Raw genomic sequence first — 19,587 nt, 5'->3', positions numbered from 1 at the left:
GGTACGGAGAATGGTTTGAATCCTATGTTTAATTTCTCTGCTGTTGAAAAAATAATACTTGTTTAATTTCGAATGAAGTGTATCATACAGTAAACGACAGAGCTTTGAAAAAAAAAATAAAATAAAAATAAATTAAGTTTCTGAGCAAAATGAAAGAGTGAGGAGGAAACCAAATAATTACATGGCTGTTAAGGGTGGGTAGACAATAATAAAAATATGGTATTATGAAGCCGAACCTAACCAAATGAGTTATTTGTTATGGTTTTAAATATACATTAGAGTCTCTTTTCGATCGTCTTATTTTACGCGGATTTCAGAATTTACGCGGTGTTTTTAAGCGAATTTCGAAATTTATGCGTTTTTTACGCAGATTTTGGAATTTACGCGTTTTTACGTGGATTTCGGGATTCACGCGGATTTTTTAGAAATTTGTTTATAATTGTTTTTGGTTTCGGCGTGTTTTCAATGATTTTTCATTTTCAAATCGTTTATTCAGATCAGATGATTTTACCTAATCCAATTACTGAATCACTGATTTAGCCTAACCGTTTCAGATTTCTTCTCGATTTTTAGCTCTATTCTCAGGCGGAAACAACACTGCCATTGGTCTTTTCTTCGAAAGTGTTTAGCAGAAATTATTAAAAATTATTAGCAGATGATTGTTTTTAAAGCGGATTTTGGAATTTACGCGCGTTTTTTAAGCGGGATTTTACGCACTATAACGTATCCCTTACATAAAAAGAGACTTTAGTATATGTGTAAACAAACTGAGGCACTGAATCAACTTTTAGATAGAGTTAACAGTTCAGTTGTTTTTTTAATTCCGGTCGAAAATAACTCTGCTATGCATTATGGCAAGATTCAATTCTGGTAATAATCTGAGAGTAATAACCATTGATTTAGTAATTTTGCCTGAAAGTTTAAAAGCTTCGTCAAATGGTTTATAAAGTGCTTCAAAATATGCCGACGCCTTTTCGATAACTTCTGCTAGAGATTAACTCTTGACATTGACACTTGCATGCAAAACTTGTATGTAACATCGATATAGAGATTAGGTATCGATATCTTTGCAATCCTTCGTTCGTTTTGTGCAAATTGATACGAGATACGGTGTTACTCATAAGTTTCTATTTCTCAATAACTTAAAATTAAAACATTTTATTGGATTTTACCTTCAGAAACAATGGTAGTGCGTGAGTATAATGAGGAACTCAAGTATATCGAGCGTATTTCGCCGAATAGCTTTCGAATTAAAAAAGGCTTCCAGCCAAACATGAATGTTGAGGGTATTTTCTACGCCAATAGCCGGCTCGAGAAGCTAATGTTCGATGAGTTGCGGAACTCTTGTCGGCCAGGAATGACCGGTGGATTTCTACCAGGAGTGAAGCAAATCGCCAACGTTGCGGCACTTCCGGGAATCGTTGGCAGGTTAGCGATCCGTTCGGTGTTATCCAGTGTTTTTTGGTTTTAATAATATGTGTTTGCAGATCTGTTGGTTTGCCGGATATTCACTCTGGATACGGATTTGCGATCGGAAACATGGCTGCTTTTGATATGGGTGATCCAACGTCTATTGTGTCACCAGGGGGTGTAGGATTCGATATCAACTGTGGAGTACGGCTGCTGCGTACTAATCTCTTTGAGAAGGATGTCAAACCTGTGAAGGAACAACTCGCACAAAGTCTATTTGACCATATTCCAGTTGGAGTAGGTTCGAAGGGAATAATTCCGATGAATGCGCATGACTTGGAAGAGGCACTAGAGATGGGAATGGATTGGTCTCTACGAGAGGGATACGTTTGGGCTGAAGATAAGGAACATTGCGAAGAGTATGGACGCATGCTGAATGCTGACCCTAGTAAAGTTAGTATGCGTGCAAAGAAACGAGGCCTTCCTCAGCTTGGAACATTAGGAGCTGGTAATCATTACGCGGAGATTCAGGTTGTGGAGGAAATTTACGATCGATATGCAGCCAGCAAGATGGGAATTGAGGAGCTCGGTCAAATTTGCGTAATGATTCACTCTGGAAGCCGCGGTTTTGGCCATCAAGTGGCCACTGATGCGCTTGTTGAAATGGAGAAAGCTATGAAGCGCGACAAAATCGAAACCAATGATCGGCAGCTGGCTTGTGCCCGAATCAATTCAACAGAAGGTCAGAATTATCTGAAAGCGATGTCAGCAGCAGCCAATTTCGCGTGGGTCAATCGTAGTTCTATGACATTCCTCACCCGACAAGCATTTGCGAAACAATTCAATACTACTCCGGATGATTTGGATATGCACGTTATCTATGATGTTTCACACAACGTGGCCAAAATGGAGGAACATCTAGTCGATGGTCGTCCAAAACAGCTTCTAGTTCATCGGAAAGGCTCTACCAGGGCATTTCCACCCCATCATCCCTTGATACCGGTGGATTATCAACTTACCGGACAACCGGTCCTTGTCGGTGGTTCAATGGGAACATGCAGCTTCGTGTTGACTGGAACCGAAAAAGGAATGGCTGCTACCTTTGGTTCGACTTGCCACGGAGCTGGAAGAAGTTTATCGCGAGCAAAGTCGCGTCGTAACTTAGACTACAAGGATGTGCTGCGAGATTTAGAGGCAAAAGGTATTTCTATTCGTGTAGCGTCGCCGAAATTGGTGCAAGAAGAGGCACCCGATTCGTACAAGGATGTCAGGGACGTGGTGCAGACATGCCACGATGTTGGCATCAGTGCCAAATGTATTAAGCTTAGACCCATCGCAGTGATAAAGGGGTAATTTGTAAATTAAAATGACTGGTAACTTAATTTTTGAGATAATGTTCTCACATATAATTGAATAATACATGCCTGAAGAGTAAACGATCGTCGGCGAGAGCATTGAAAACCGTGATGACTTTCTGACGTAGATCAAGGAAACGAGAAACCGAGTAAAAGATTGGTGGGGGATATTGTCAAAATACCAAACCCTTCTGCCTGGACCCGTCTAGGCCAAATATTAGACTAGTACTATAACTGTGCGATTGGTAGGGATAATTTGAAGAAGTCTTTGGGTTTTTTTTAAGGTTCCAAAGCTGTAGAGCTACCATCTACAGCCTGGCGAAAAGTTTTGCCATTATTTAAAATTGTCTTTCGAACCAATTCATTAGGAAATACCTAGTTTAGTTAGATGAAGGAGAATTGGGAAATTAATAAATCTTGGATAAAGTTAACAACTCAGCAACTTTGGACGATGCTTTTCATTTGTGAATGTGTATTCTAAATTTTGATTGAATCACTTTTCACGCAAGTACACAGTTCTCGTAATGTACGCTGAAATATGGATTGCAATTATATTAGTCAGCTAAGAATGCCCAAAGTAGACTCATTTACCCCGGTTCGAAAGCATTTCATGTGAAACTGGTAAGAGCCTCAATAAAACGAATTCGCCATTATTAAAGCACAGTGCGATACGTGGGTTGGCAAATCGTATTAGCCGTGCGCGGTCGTTCTAAATCTCTACGGGTTCTGACGCTAGTGCGAACGACGTTCTCACTTCAGATTGCCACCGTCATTAGCGCGCGAATCAGTGCCGTTCTTAGAGCTGAAATTTTAAGCAGCGATTTAAACTTACAGTTTACCGAACTTACAGATGAAAAACTACAGAATTTTACCCGCATGAAGCCAAAAAGTGAACATAATTCAAACTTGATCTGTGACAGTTTGCCTAAAAACGGTTGAACCAATACGCAGGCGGGCGGATGTCCAAAAATGAAATGTTGTTTTTCACGTGAAAAAAAAAAACATCGTATGTATATCTCAACAGATTTTGCCAGATTCGGTGGACTTTGGATATTTTACGTTCAGTTTTCACCCGGCTACGGAGCGAACCACTGGCAGTGCCCAAACAGTCGAACATTGTGCTAATTGCATGCGCGCGTTCTCAGTCAACCGAAATTTACGATCCGAGAGTGTAGGCTTTTTACGGGTTTGAATTATTTGCGAATTCGGTTACCAACGGAAGGTAGGAGAGCAATTTGTCATCGAGAGGATTTACGTGTTTCGGTGTATAGATAAATATAATGAAGAAAGCGTTTTTTCGAATGCGAGAAACAAGGCATCAGCTCGAACAACGCAGATGTTGCTGCTAGAGCTGAATGTGTTTATAGCGAATACGTGTGTGGCGGATGCAAAATTCACGCGTGGGAGTTCTTCAACGCCGACGACGACGGCTGCAAACCTTGATGGTTTTGCTGAGCTAAGCGCGGACTCAAAGCTTTCGTGTTCATGTAATGACCCAGCAGCTTGTGCGCTGTATGAAGCGGTTTAGTACTATGGGCGTGTATGCATTCACCGATAGGATGATTTCCAGCGACTTTGAAGTCATTCTGGAGAATGGATTTAGTATCCGCTAGCTGTTATTGAGTTGGTGAGTATAACTTAACGAAATGTAGAACTTAGAAAATGATTCTCTCGCTATTATAATCTCCGAAATGTGAGAGTATAGTGTGATATTTTTTAACAATAGGCGAAGGCGAATTTAATATAAGTGATAAAAGTTCAATGCATTCAATGCAATGCATTGCTGATTTTATTTTACGGAGATCATTGACGTTCCTGTACATTATAATACTTCATTTTCCCTTGTAAGAGACTGAACCACTGCGACCATTATTTGATCTATTGTGATTATACGTGTCCCTTACGGAAGAGACACGATCTGCATTGTATTAATATTTGGCATTCGCAGTAGAGATGGTCGGGTATGGGAAATTTGTTACCCGTACCCGACCCGTACCCGACTCATCGAGAATTTTCAACCGGCACCCGACCCGAACCCGAAGTCGGGTTTGTTTGAAATACCCGTACCCGACCCGAACCCGAAAAAGTTTGTTTTCAACTACCCGTACCCGACCCGTACCCGAAAGAAAAATACCCCGAAATTACCGGTACCCGACCCGTCCTTGATTTTTATTTTATTTTTTTTTAATACCTGATTACCTCGTACATTTTATGCACTGATTGTCATATGTGGTTTCTCGAGATGATGGCCAGAGTTGGGCTAGACCCGAGTGTTCATGTGAACGAATGTCAATGAACCAGAGTTCCAGGCGATGTATTGGTGCTCCCAGAATCCAGCGTAGCATCTGTCACTGAGAACGTCCGCTCGTCTGATGTTGAAAAATTTGATCATTTTTATCATGCAGCAAAATATCTATTCATAACAGTGTACGGATAATTTGGGTTCCGTTAGTTACCACATATTAAAATTGATAAGGGATTTCAATTATTTATTTTGTATGCATACGTATGTTTCATATAAACTGCTGAAAATTTTTATTTTGTTAATTTACCCTACTAGCACAACTCGCAGAATGGTGAAAAATGCATGTCTGGTAGAGTTTAAATTAAGCGGCGAGTTTTATGTGCACATCGTAGCAATCAGGAATCTAAAATTCGGTATAACACAGATCAAGACCTGGGAGGCAGAAACGAATACTACACTAAAAAATTATCGAAACAGATGACACGCACATTCGTCGTTTTTTGATAGCGTGTAACTATTTTCCTGCTGTAACCCGAGTATGACTCGAACATCACGAATACTAAATGTACATTTGTATGCAAAACACAGATTTTTCGAGTCAGTTTCTTCAGATTTCTGAGTTTATTTATATTTACGTAGACTTGCGCAGAGTTGCAATAATTTTACAATTTCATACCTCACTATTTCGTGAAACGAAAATCAAGACTCAACCGTGATGAAGTGTATAGTTAGAAACTGTTACCAAACGACTTTTTTTTTGATACCCGAGTAATAATTACGTAGGAGGTCTGCCGAAAAGAGTTTATTTGCAAACATTGCTTACACGTTTAAACAACAAAAATGCTTTTAAAAAAATCGGCAAACTTTCAAAACTCGTAGCTTACCAAAGGACAGAAATATTATGTTTCAGAAAATGTTGTTAATTTCATTGCTTGTGTGGATGTTATTTTTTTATTTTTTATTGTTTATTTATTTCGTCAAGCAAATTTAGATTACATAAATATTTCATTACAGTTATTATTTATAGTGTTTACAATGTTCTTGTTACGAGCTAAATATTTCTAGTGTATTTCAGACAGTTTTTAATTTCTTTTTTTTTTGACATTGTTATGCCAATGGTTTTACAATGTCGATTATACTGACACATCATTTGATTTATGGGACCATTTTTTGCATAATTAGTTCTGCAATATTTTTCTGAAAAAAGTTTTCTCGTTCTAAGATGCCGTGAAGGTGTATTAAGGCTGAGTTGTGATAGTAATGCAGATGAGTCTATACGAATTGAAATAATGTCATTGACGAAGAACAGCATTGCAAATTCGTGGCGTTGTTTAAGTATTTGCAGATTAATGAGCATGCCAATCTACTTTGATCGTCGCTTTTTCTCATTCACCAAGTTCAGCTTTGAAAGCGCTCAATACGACAGCGAAAGGTTCTGGACCACCAAAGTTGGGGGATGAATCTTTTCTAGCTAGTCAGCCAGCCTTCAGTAAAAATTAACCTGGTTTTTCTTAGCCAGCTGCGGAGCGTTCGGCTCTACACTACTTTAGAATGATAAGAAGTGGAAATCAGGGCTTCAACATGCCTGAAATTTGCAAAAAAATTCAATAATTTGTGTGTCGGCAGTTAAAAAACAACGTGAGCCTTCCAGAATTCTGGCACCACGTTGTTCCCAATTTCTCGTTTGGTCTCTAATATTCTGTAGAGAATTTCCATGTTTGGTTTTATTTCCATCCAATCCTCGTTGCTTTTTATTAGATTATTGATTTGGAAATCTTTCAGTGTTTTTGTCCCTGTGCTTGGTGGTTAGCCTATAGGGCGCGTACTCCCGGGTGGCGGATGGGAGTGGGAGATGAAGAGAGTTGGTCATCTGTAAATTTCCTTTCTTCCTATTATGACTTCTCTTGGCTATCTCCTATGTGTGAGAATTCTTCTACAAAATAAAATATGCTTTTAATTTTACAAAAGGCTAGTTTTGAAAAATGGATCTCACACGTGGACCAAACCACCGTTTTATTGTTTTTGTTTTTCTCTTTTTTTTTCTTCTTTTTTTCAGTTTTTTTCTTTTTTTCATCTATTTTTTTCTTCCTTCTATGTTTTCTTTCTTTTTTCCTTCTACCTTTCCTAAAAAATTAATCCTTGCTCATATCGTCGGTTGGTTCGGTGTTGGCGCGGCTTAGGGTTTTGCAGTTTTGAGTTTTTGATGGCAAACGATTCAAAATACTATTAAATTTCATCTCACATGGACCCGTTTCAAAATTCACAAAAAATCAGGAGTTGTAGGTGGATGTGTCTTTATGGCTAAGGTTTTGAATGTCCTGAAAGGGACCACAGAGTGAGGTTGCAACTCGTATAACTTGCTCATTTTAGACCTGAACAAATTCAATAGGGGTGGGAAGTCTTAGAATTTTGGGTTTTCACGGAAATTCTCAAACGCGGTTTTCTCGAAGCTGTGAGTTTTGAGTTGTGCCGGGATGAAGTTCATACTGACATTAATGTACTTTGAAGTCTTTTATATGCGGGGGATGGCGCGTAAACAACCGCATAAGTTCCAAAATCCGCGTAAAAAACCGGATGAATTCTGAGGTCCGCGTAGATTCCGAAATCCACGTAAAAAAGATGCGCTGAAAACCGTGTAAGGGGAGACCTTAGTGTACCATTATTTATTATATCCTTTTTTCTCGTTTCTCATTTTCTATAAAATAATGAGTCAGTTTCAGGTCAAAATAGAAAGAGAGAGGGATAGAAAAAGGAGGTGAAAAAAAAACAAGGAGTACACTAGAACGACCAAATGAAGAACAATCTTGATACATAAGATCCTTGAAAGGATAGCAAACATGATGCATGAGGGATCAGAGACAGCAAGAACACGAACCAATTCTAACAGGATATAACAAGGCAAATTAATGCGAAACGACTCGTGAATGAAAGTAAGAACGACTACACATAAGGTAAAAAAAACATAAAAATAAAATTTGAACGGCAATCACAGGACGAAAAGATTACCTTCACAGGTGTATACATTTCTCAGTCGACATTGACTCACCCACCTCTGCCTGTGAAGGCCGATAATACAAACAATTCATTCGTCAAAGATAACATTCTTTGACCTTTTAACACATTTAATTTTCAGATTTTAACAATGCCGGTAAGAATGGTAAGAGTGATCAAATTTAAATCAGATTGCGTAAATGTAGCGTATATGCTGTCTTCTGCCCATACAATAATAGGCCCGTGTGGGGGATGACAGCTAAACAGTGTTTTAGTGGGTGACATTACCCGTCTCGTCTGGTATGCTATAACGCAAATCTGAAGAGCCCTGCTTAGTTACCCCCAGCCCTCCGGCTCCAGCAGAATTAGGCTCTCCAAAAGACAAAAAAAAGGAAATCTTTCAGTGTTTTTGTGTTGTCAGCGATGCGAGACAACACAAACAACACTTTTCGCTCTTACAAGATTGAAACTTAGTTGAAATTCTCTTTTTCGTTGTATGGATGCGATATCTCTTATCTTCCAGAGTTTGTCAAAACTCTACATTCCTAGTGAAGTTGATAAGCTACGTGGATTAGTTGAAAGAATTTTTTCAGTGTATGATTATAAAACGCAGTTTTTTCCAACTGGTTCATAAAAATTAATATAACTAAACAGCCAAATCGCGTAGCGTATTAGTGTATCCCGACATTGCCAATTTTCAGACACTCAAATATAACCCACAAACTTAAAGAAAGATTTGTAATATATACTACCCACTTACTTATTTTTATGGCGACAGATCGTTGAGATCCTATGTCGAATCCAGGATACACCTCCACAAAACTCGGTCTTGGGCTGCTCCTCTCCAGTCTCCCCTCACACCCGCTGCTCTGGCATCCTCGTCGACGGCACACATCCAGCGCGTGCAAGGTCTGCCTCGAAGTCGTCGGCCTTTATCCGGTTCTCTGCTAAACATTATCTTCGCCGGTCGCTCATCCGCCGTCCGTGCTACGTGGCCAGCCCACTGTAACCTGCCTTGTTTCATCAGCTTGTGACAATATCAGCGTGTTTGTATACTTCGTACACCTCGTGATTCATGCGCCTGCGCCATAACCTATTTTCTAGTTTGCCTCCGAGTACTGATCACAGGGTTCTCGCTCGAAGAAGCCAAGCGCTCGTCGATCGACGTCCTTCTACGTCCACGATTCATGTCCGTAGAGCGCCACCGGAAGGATAAGCGTCCTGTAGAGCGCAAATTTCGTACGGATATGTAAGCTACGGGACCTAAGCTGGCTACGCAATCCGTAATAAGCCCTTTCGCTGTCGCAATCCGTCTCTTCACCACACGGCTCACCTGTTTGTCACATGTCACCAAGATAAACAAATTCGTCGACCACTTCGAGAGTATCACCCTCCATCTTTACCGCAGCACCAACACCCGCAGAACTATCACGCTCTGCCAGCCACCAGCAGTGTTTATGGGGAATCCAATTCTCTTAGCTTCCCTTCTAAGAGTCGTCCTCAACAGCTCTGCGGTTAACACCAATAATGTCAATGTCGTCCACAAGGTTTTTTTTGTGAGATTTGGACCACTGCGACCATTGTTGATCTTTTGTGGTATACCTCTTAGTCTAGGTACTCGTGGCAGACATATCACTATTGATGGAAGTGATCGTCGTTGTCATATCGCACCCTTTCTCCCAATTAGGCACTGAATTTCGTATGAAATGTATTACCTCATTAGGATTCGCAGACCAGACCTCGAAAGGCTCTAAAGTTCCTTTTCCAAAGGCTCTTATTCTGCGCTGCATCAGTGCACTGCAGTGGCAGAGCAAATGTTCTGCGGTTTCACATTCGAACCCGCAGAGACGACAAATTTCGTCATCTGACTGACCAATTTGTCTCAGGTGATGCTTACTTGGACAGTGTCCTGTAAACAGTCCGGTAATTGTCTTTAGTCCCTTTTTATTTAAACTAAGCAATTGCTGACTTTTCTTGACGCTTGGTTTTATAAAGCGTTTAGACTGGCGTAGCCCTACTGAGCATATCCAGTTCTCTAGTATTGTCCTATGTTACCAGGTTTTCAATTCTGCTTTCAAGGCACTTGGTGACACCCCACAGAACGGTTCTGGGCCTATGAAATTGGTACATGACCCCTGTCTAGCTAACGTATCGGCTTTTTCATTGCCTTCCACTCCGCAGTGACCAGGAACCCAGTATAACCATACTTGGTTCCTTTCTGCCAGTTGTTTCAATGAAAGGATGCACTCCTATACTAGCTTAGAGGTACATGTGAAGGTTTTTAGTGCTTTAAGTGCTGCTTGGCTATCAGAAAAAATGCATGTGTTAGCATGCCTGTATTTCCTAGCCAAACAGACTTGTGCAAATATTTCGGTCTGGAACACTGTTGGCCAACGGCCCATTGGTATCGAGATATCTTAGACTTATCCCAGGACCATTTATACCTGCTCCGGTTGAATCATTCATTTTTGAGCCATCTGTGTAAAAGACGACAGAGCCTTGTCGGATATTCGGGCCAACTTGTTCCCAAACTTCCCGTTCGGTCTCTATGATTTTAAAAGGTATTTCGAAGTTTGCTTCTGTATTCATCCAGTCTTCGACACCTGGTATATGTTTGCTCAGCTGGAAATGTTTGAGGATTGCCAGTTGGCCTGTCTGATCTCCATCAGGTACTTTTTTAAGGCGTGTTAGTCTCAATGCACTTCTTTCCGCCTCTAGTTGTACTACCTGTTGGAGTGGTAATAGATGCAGAATTGCATCTAAGGCTTTCGACGGGCACACAAGGTGCAGAAGAATGTGAGACTTCGTGCTCCTCTGCACACCTGCCCTTCACATTGCACCTTCTATAGATAGTTATGTTGAAGCGCCAGTGCGAGCCCGTCACCTTGCTTCACACCATTCAACATCACAAACGCGTCAGAAAATTCGCTCGCATTCCTGAAGCTTGATGCCAAGCGTCGTACGTAACAGTTTCATTAGTTTTGTTGAAAAACCATGTTCAAGCATAATTTGCCACAACTCGTTGCGTTTCACTGTATCGTACGCCGCCTTAAAGTCTATGAACAGATAATGTGGCTGCAAGTTATGCTTTCGAAACTTGTCGAGAATCTGTCTCAAGGTGAACATTTGGTTCGTTGTTGATCGTCTCGCTCGAAAACCGTATTGGTATTCTTCAATAGAGGCTTCCTGCCACGGCCTCAATTGCTGGAACATGATACGAGAGAATTTTATAAGCGGAATTGAGGAGGGTTACGGGAGTCACATAACGGAGAAATCAGAGTGAAGTGAATAAACCCCTATCACAGGACTTATCTAAGTGAGAAAAACGTCACAAAGTGGCATATGACGTGAAATCTAGATTATTATGAGTGTCATATCACTGAAGTGAAAACGGAAAAAGCGAGGTTTCGCGTGGAATTATTTCACGACCATTTTGAACGGTGAAATGATTTCACTAAGACGGGATAAGTCTTGAAAATTGATTTTTTTGTGATCAAATGATGAGTATTGGATTTATCTTCCAGTCCGTGCCTAAAAACGGTCAAAGTTTCAACTTTTTGACCGATGAAAAAAATGCACAGATAATTAACTAATGAAATTGTCGATATCGAATTTTTTTCTGATGCCAAATGTCTTAGAAATGCAAAAAAACGTCAGCTCAAAGAAAATTCACAGCTGCTACTAAAGTGTTGGCGTAGGCCCGATTCTTCTCTTCCGTCACCTCTAAACACTCCGCTTCGAACCAGTAAGTTGAGCAATAGAATTTAAAGAAAATTCATTGTTAGCTCACTTCTATGAGACGTAATTAAAAATACAGCCAGTACCAGCTAAAGCTCTATAGTCAAACATTTCGGATCTTTTCAATTATAATTGGACGGAATAATTGTTCAAAAATGTAGAGAAAATTTTACATTTGGATTTACAAACTAAATTTTTAGTATGCTTTGATGACTTGCCAAACTTTGTTCAAACAAGAGTATCCACAAGCAAGCCTACTGCCTGAGCTTTTGGCAATGTTAGTAGAAAGGTGCACCTTGGTTACGGTTTTCCGTGAAATGTCAAACAGATCAAACAGACTGCTTTTTCCCTACCACAATACACTGGACTTGAATTAACTTTCCTCAACCCAACTTAACCTCAAAGCAGGCGCTCTGTCATAGCTTCAAGATAAAAAAAAGTTGCTCTCCTCGGAGGTTCAGTCGCTTTTTCCGTCAATTTAGTTATTATATATAGGACCAGACAGGGCTTGACGATGGGTTGCTTCCAGTGGGCGTCTAAATTTATGCAACATTAACGCGTTCTTGCAACCAAGAAGCTTGCCGCATGTAGCTCCGAGCATAGTTGTGAACGAGCGCAATTCCTCGTGTGGGCATAATAGCTTTTCGAGGCAGTTTTTGTCCTAAGGAATCGAGACTGGCTGTCACATTCGTTGCGTTGTTTGGTTGTGGTCAGGGTTTCGGATTAAACAATGTTTCCACAACAAGATGGATGAGTATTGTTCAACTTGATTGTATATCTGCTCGTTCTGCTTCAGTTCTACCAAAACTTTATAGTTTATTATTCGCACATTTTTATATTTAGGGAATTTACTCAAAAAAATGTACTAAACAAATGCAAACCCGCGGTGCAAATAAAAACCCGATCTCTTTCCACGTATGAGAAGTGTACGTGAGTGCATATGTCCCGATTAAGAACATCCAGTGACAATAACTCTCTCACCATTTCGCCTCCACCTCCACTTGTTTAGTCATCAGTTGATATCTTTCATCATAAATCACGATGAGACGTTGAGATGCTGGTAGACGCAGCGACAGACGCGGTTTTTTCACCAAACAAAAAAAAATCACCGCAGTTCATTTTGTCTTTTTAAGCCTCTCATAAAATAATAACGGCTTCGAGGGTCGTATACAAAACTGACGGCAGAACTTATGGCCATGCCGTCTTGCGGTCGACGTTAAAGTGCATTAAAGATGCAGTATTGTGAAAGAGAGAGGTTCATTACATTCCGTGGCGCGTCCGTCGTGCTGAGCATTAAAACCAAGTGCGTAGGTGAACTACATCTCATCATTAGGTTTTCCTTTTCCGTCGGTACCGTGTACTACATGTTTTGCTTAAATACTAAATACAACGAGGATGTCTCGATCGCAGAAGAAAAATGGCTTCGACGCCATGAAGATTTATCATACGCCCTGCAGTTGTGTGATGTGCGGCGTAAATTGAAGGATGTGTTGTTCTGCAGGGGAGAGAAAAAGAGATTAGGGGGAATAACGGCCCACCACCGCATCGCCGTGTGTGGTGAATTTATCGGTAATGAATGTTGCTCGCTCACTGACAATAATAGGCGACAAGCAATCCTAGAGTCATGCAACAATGATTCATAAATCAAAACAAGTCAGACTGTACAAGCGGGAATGATTTCGAGGAGATACCGATGGCCCTGAATCTGAACTCATGTACCCTTTGATTTGATTTTGATCGTGGTCATTTGCAGGAAAGGAGCCTTATGAAGGAAGTTGTTTTTTCTTTCTTCCTTTTGTATTTTTGCTTTTTTGATCTTTTGTATTTTTGCTTTTTTGATCTTGTTTTGTAGCTAATCTACTGTTTAGTGTTTTGCTCCTTTGTTCTCTTACTCTACTTTCATCATTACTTATTTTTGGTCGGCGTGTCCTTGTCCTGTTTGGTTTATTTTTTCTACTATGTCTCGCAGGAAGGTTCGATTGTGGAATGAAAATCTTCCCATGCAGAAATCTTTATCTTAAACCTGCACTAGGTCACTGTTGCATTTGTAGTAACGTGTTATTGTTCTAAAATGTAATATCATTTCCACAAAATCTTGAAGTTTCCAAAATAGAGCATCAATCACTATGTTTAACTTTTGTTCTAGCAAATGCATATATAATATATGTCTAAATATTGCAAATGATAAAAGCAAACGACTTGAAGTTGTTTTTTTTTCCACATAAAACTCGGAGTTGTTAGAATTACTTGAACGATGAAACGATAATTTTAAACTCTAACCTTTAAGGGAGAGTTAAAGTGCTGTTATTTTTTTCTTTCAAGTTTCGCAAGAGGTTCGAAAAAGAAAAGTTGTACCTACGTATCTAAAAAAGAAACATACATTCCAATGAAAGAAATGGTATTCAATAATCATACTTTTTTAGACACTAGCTATAATAATAGGATTTTTTTTCCAAAGTGTTTGAAGTGTGCATCAAAACGGTGAATTGCTAAGGAACAAATTCAAATTGCCCTTCACGATTCATCTGACAGCTGTCAGTTGCTGCGAAATCAACCGTTAGGCTTTCTAGGAATTGTGATTAAAATGCATCAATCAGACCACATTTTCTTACAGCTTCCTCCGGCACTTGATGTATCAAAACCGAGACAAGGGCATTGCGTCCGGGTTGTTATATGTCCACTTACCAAAATGGCATTCTGCGCGGCACTTGGCACATGGGAAATAGTTGGATCGATAGTTTGCGTTTTTGCCTACGACAAGTTTGCCATATCCGTTACATTTTTATTAACTTGTTATAACGGATTCAATAGCGTAGAGTATGATGATGATGGCTTGCGAAGCTGGCAACAGCGGCAAATGAGATGCGATTCATTCCACCATCAGGGCTTTATCGGCCATGCGGTTGATCGCTTACTGGAGCTCAATTTATCATATGACCACATGAGAATGAATACTATACGCCACAGGGAGCGGTAAAATTAGCGATCACGTATGCTTGTAGTAGCAATAATGGATAGACATTTTTTTCTGCCGATCAATATGGCCATTTCCTTATACGAGGAAAACAACTTTTGAAAACATTCATTCGACTCATCCGTCGACAGTGTGACGTCGAGACCAGTGGCAAACAGTCCAACGATGTCCGATATATTCGTGTATGCATAAAATGGTAACACTTCAAGTAATTCAGTTGTTCTGCTGTTCTTATGTACACGTACATCATTGCTGACTCCTAGGCTTACTTCTTTGCCTGCTAACGAAATTATTCGAATCATATAAAAAAGCTTGATTGCAAATGTTCGTTCCAAATCCATTGTCAGTGATAGCACACTCATAATCTTCTGATAGTGTTATATGAGTTGTAATGACGAGAAAAAATATTTTAGGCTTTTTTCCGCAATGAAGTGCGCTTGTGGTACCACTGGCGGTCACAGTTCCAACATGAAACGCGAACATTGTACATCATTAACTGTCTGCACATTGTACCAGTAGCGCAAGTGAAGCACGAAACCTAGTGGAAATTAATACCGAACGTTACGAAATTGATCTTTTTTTTTTTTTCAAGACCTATCGGTAGTGAAAGTTTGACAGTTGCTCAAAGTGGATTTGATCAGGAGACTCAATTTTTATTTATTATCGATTAAATATTGTCTCTTGAATAAACCAGCATCTAAATCGTTAACAGCATCTAAATCGTAATTCTCGGTATATGTTTGCAACATTATCGCCAATCAAATTTCTGAAGCGTCTACGTGACTCAAACAAAATATGATTACTTTGAATTTAAACTAATTTGAAATCCTCAAAAATTGAGCAGTCCCTTCAACTCCATCATCCGATTAAACATTTTAGTAGGCCAAAATCGCGATAGTTTTTCGATCTTTGATTTTTTCTTTTGTAACTGCTTGTAGTGATTGATTTTTCTGCAAAATCCAACGAATCTATCTCGACTTAGTTCGGGTTGCTGATCGTGCGCACCGCGAAAGAAAACAAAATCTATTCGCGGCGCATTTCCATTGCCGCAGTTGTTGTACCTGCCCGCTCGACCATAATTGGAAGCCTTAGCTGTGCGGCTGATATCTCCATGAACATTTTCTTTTCTGGGCTGGAAAGTTGGATAGAGCAGAACATAATTACAGCCATAACTTTGCATCGAAGTTAGGTGATCCATGCAGAAATCTTTATTTCGTCGTTTCTATCTCATTTATCCTTTATGGGCGATGGATTTGTATGGAATAGCCGGCAACATAATTTCTACTTTTACGTCAACCAGGCGCGGGATTTGTTTCGCCAGGCACTATGATGCAGCTTGATTCTTAAGTATAGTGCGCGGCTTTCACGATTTTCGCCTTCCCATTTTGGAACCGGCCCGGTGCACAAACGACACTGAAGCGAGCGCAAATAGAGCGTATCGATTGGAAACTACCTTGAACCAGCGAATCGCTCGGCAGGCTCTAGACGGCACGGCACGGACCCTGCCAACTTAGCTGGCAAAGCTCGCGGGTATATCGTTTTTTGCATATCTTTCACCCCCACGCCCTGACCTGTAAAACTGTTCATTGACAGCGAATGGTGCAAGGCTTTTGAAAGTAAGAGCTCCAAGTAACATTACGGTAGAGCAGCTACAGTCAAAGGTCATTTAGCCGGTCACTAGACCTATCTTGTTTGAAGTTTATCATGATAAACTTTCCTTTTCGGAAATCGGGTCCAAGGATTTTATTTGGAGCGATGCAGTGTTTAAACAAACCCAACTTTGATGTTCCTAATAACAAGAAACCAGATACGATCGGCCTTTTCAGAAGAAAAAGTCGTTTTTCGATCTTGGCCAGCATGTCATCGAAAATGGCATTTACAAGTGATAAATGCCGGTAAAGAAGCAATCGCAAAACATTGCGCAGGTGCACATATTCCAGAGTAATAAAGAAATTAACCATTCGCGTATGTGGGTCAATTATGGGTTTATAATGTGATTTGTTATTAACTTGTTTAATATGATTTTTAACGTTTCAATAAAGCAACTATAAGCAACAGACATGTAGTCGGTTTTCTACTGAGCAATTCCATAGTAAATGTGCCAAGTTTAATATTTTCGACTGTCATTTTTTATTTGGCTGAAACATTGCACAAATCCTATCGGTTAAAAATGTAGTTTTGTGCTGTTTTAAAAAAACTAAATCAGTGTCTCGAAGAGCTCATTTGAAAATAAACATGTTTTACTTGTACGAAAAGAGTAAAAATGATTGTTAAGAAATAACAAGAGAAAACGGTGTAAATTTACTAAAAAAGACAAAAAAGTAAAGCCGCAATAGTTCAGTTGGTATGGGGACGTTCCTAAACCACGTGGTCATGTTTTGATCACTTTTTATCGCTTTTTTGGAATCGCTTTACTGAGTATTGCAACACCCAGTTTGAATATTGCAACACCCCGAAAAGTTTAGCATCACTTGATACGGGCAGATCAATGTAACTCTATTTCTTGATTCTGAAAACCTAGCGAGTTGTGGTCTTCAGCATAGTTGCTCAGGAGGTCAAGAAGGCGCTAGTGTGCATGAAGTTTTGGGTGTTTTGAACGCTATTTAGCTCAATAATCCCACCATTTAGAGGGGTGCGATTCTCAGCAAAGTTACTCAAGAAGTCAAGGGCTTGTAAATGGCGAACAGTATTGTGTGGAATTCAGCCGCAACGCAGCGCTAGTGTGCATGTAGTTTTGAGCGTTTCGAACTTAGTTTAGCTCAAAAATCACTACATTCACACTTATTGCTTACACATGACGAAGTGAAACCAATTTGAATGTTGAACATTTGATCACCACACACAATACGTAAGCTCGTGTGTGATTCAGTACTAAATTGTCTACCATGTAGAAGCCTTTAGCATCCTGAACAAGTTTGCTGAACACCGTAACTTTCTAGCAGGTCGGAATCGTGAGATTAGTTAAGTTCAAAATACGACGAATTGCGTGCCCACTAGCGCCACATAGCGGTGAAATTTCACACCGAATTGGTCACCATACAGTAGCCTTTGACCTTCTGAACAAGTTTGCTGAAAACTGCAACTTTCTAGGTTGTCAAAAACACGAGATATCCGCTTATTCCAGGTGATGCTAAACTTGTCGACAGGTGTTGCAATATTCGAGCTGGGTGTTGCAATACTCAGTAAAGCGATTCCAAACTTATGACGGGTAGTGTACATCGTTAAAACCATTATTTTTTTATAAAAATTTAACTCTTTTATATTAACCTCAAAAAACTACCAATGCATAACTGTGTCGTTTTAGTAGCAAAAAAAAAGTTTTTTAAAAAGTGGGGTTTTAAAGCTATTCAATTGGCAATAATATTTTTGTGTTTTTTCATTAATGTTTGTTTTTGTCTAACGGTGTTATTTGGAAGGAAGGACAAAATTACTGGGCGATGGATCTACAACTTTGCTAAGGTCATGGTACCAATCAAAGAATCCGTACTGGCTTATTTTTTTATAGCAACAATTAATGTTTAACACATTTTTGTCCTTTTCATATACACTGGGATCGATTTTTACGCGGTTGGTTATACCGCGTTTAAAAGATTAGATTAGATGTACTTATGCTTAACTCATTTGATATCGCGTGCAAATAATCTTCCGAACCGAGTAAAAATAATCCGCGTTATTGTAAAAATATCTCGTTTAAAAAACCGCATAAATACAACTTGCGTGAAAAACGATCCCAGTGTAACAAATGGTTTTTTAAAAAATTAGCTTTTCAAGATAAATAAATTTTAATATAGTTCATTACTTATTTTCGCAAAATAAAAGTTTTCTGCAGGGTATATTTTTCGAAAGAAGTTCAAATGGGAGTTGACAACCTGGAAGGAGCGTAAAACTTAGCTTCGGTCCTCACAATTTCCTATCTCACAACTCCACGGGTCATACAATCACAATAGACTGCCAGCTGAAAACCAAACACAACTGGTTGGTGTATCCTGGGTAATGTTGTCATCCGACAATAACTAAGTGAGAAGGTGCGACGCGATCCTTGCGCGTTCACCATATTCGGCGGGAGAGGAAATGCTTCGCCAACCCGAGCGTCTGTTCACTAAAGTGGTGCGGCTCAAAACAGCGTCTGTTCTTCATGTTAGGAGCGACTGATCAACATGGGACTCTAAACAGTACTGCCAAAATGGTCCCTCGGTGAGACTGCAGGTCTCATAGATCTAGGCAAGGAAAACGGACTAACGACTAGAATCTCGGATCGTGGAACGGCAAGCCTCTTAATTTTTTGGGTAGTACCCGCATTCTTTCCTACTTAATAAGGGTCCGCAAGTTCAACTTTGTAGCGCTGCAGGAGGAATGCTAGAAGGGAGTACCGGTACGGTACACACGTACAGAGATGATTACACCATCTACCAGAGCTTCGGCATCACATACGAGCTGAGCACAGCTTTCATTGTGATAGGCAAAGTGCAGAAACGCGTGATTTAGCGATGGCCAATCGGCAACAAAATATGCAAGTTGAGGATCAGAGGTATGCTTGTCATTCTCCTCAGTATGTGGAAAGAGCGGAGAAAAAATTCACTGCGCACTTCCCTTTCAGTATGTGCCTGCGTGTAGTAAATGCTTTCACCACACTGCTTCTTTCTCCACTCCAAAGTTTCTCAACCAACTTACAGAGAGACAAACACACTTCCAGCTCACCCCACATCTGATAGAAACTAGAGGGGTGAATCACTCCACGGAGAATACGCAGAAGTACACCACAGTGTTCACTGGCGAGTAGTCCGAAGTAAAAAAAATAACATACCGGGTAAAAGTGTAGTCCTCGTGTAGCTACACCGCGAAAACGAATTCGAACAGAGTAAACTCGACCGGCA

General features: G+C 40.0%; 2 protein-coding genes across 2 annotated transcripts in view; both read left to right on the top strand.

The window, feature by feature from the left end:
* The first annotated feature begins 1,078 nt into the window (after positions 1 to 1,078).
* Positions 1,079 to 2,846, top strand: LOC129728004 (RNA-splicing ligase RtcB homolog 1). The gene is made up of 2 exons (XM_055686353.1): positions 1,079 to 1,428; positions 1,488 to 2,846. The coding sequence occupies exons 1-2, from the start codon at positions 1,184 to 1,186 to the stop codon at positions 2,761 to 2,763; spliced, it is 1,521 nt and encodes a 506-aa protein (XP_055542328.1). The 5' UTR covers positions 1,079 to 1,183; the 3' UTR covers positions 2,764 to 2,846.
* A 730-nt stretch (positions 2,847 to 3,576) lies between these two features.
* Positions 3,577 to 19,587, top strand: part of LOC129732425 (uncharacterized) — a 269,530-nt gene continuing 253,519 nt past the window's right edge. The window contains exon 1 of the mRNA XM_055693312.1: positions 3,577 to 4,392. The gene's annotated coding sequence lies outside the window, so the exon portion shown is untranslated. The remainder of the gene's footprint in view (positions 4,393 to 19,587) is intronic.

The sequence above is a fragment of the Wyeomyia smithii genome, chromosome 3 (assembly GCF_029784165.1).
Source record: "Wyeomyia smithii strain HCP4-BCI-WySm-NY-G18 chromosome 3, ASM2978416v1, whole genome shotgun sequence".
Lineage (NCBI taxonomy): Eukaryota > Metazoa > Arthropoda > Insecta > Diptera > Culicidae > Wyeomyia > Wyeomyia smithii.
This window is presented reverse-complemented; position numbering and strand designations above follow the sequence as displayed.

What these genes read in the sequence shown, in the direction of transcription:
- LOC129728004 (XM_055686353.1), top strand. Translation starts at nt 1,184, where the DNA reads ATGGTAGTGCGTGAGTATAATGAGGAACTCAAGTATATCGAGCGTATT. An exon ending in CTTCCGGGAATCGTTGGCAG is followed by an intron (nt 1,429 to 1,487) that starts GTTAGCGATCCG and finishes ATGTGTTTGCAG; the next exon opens with ATCTGTTGGTTTGCCGGATA.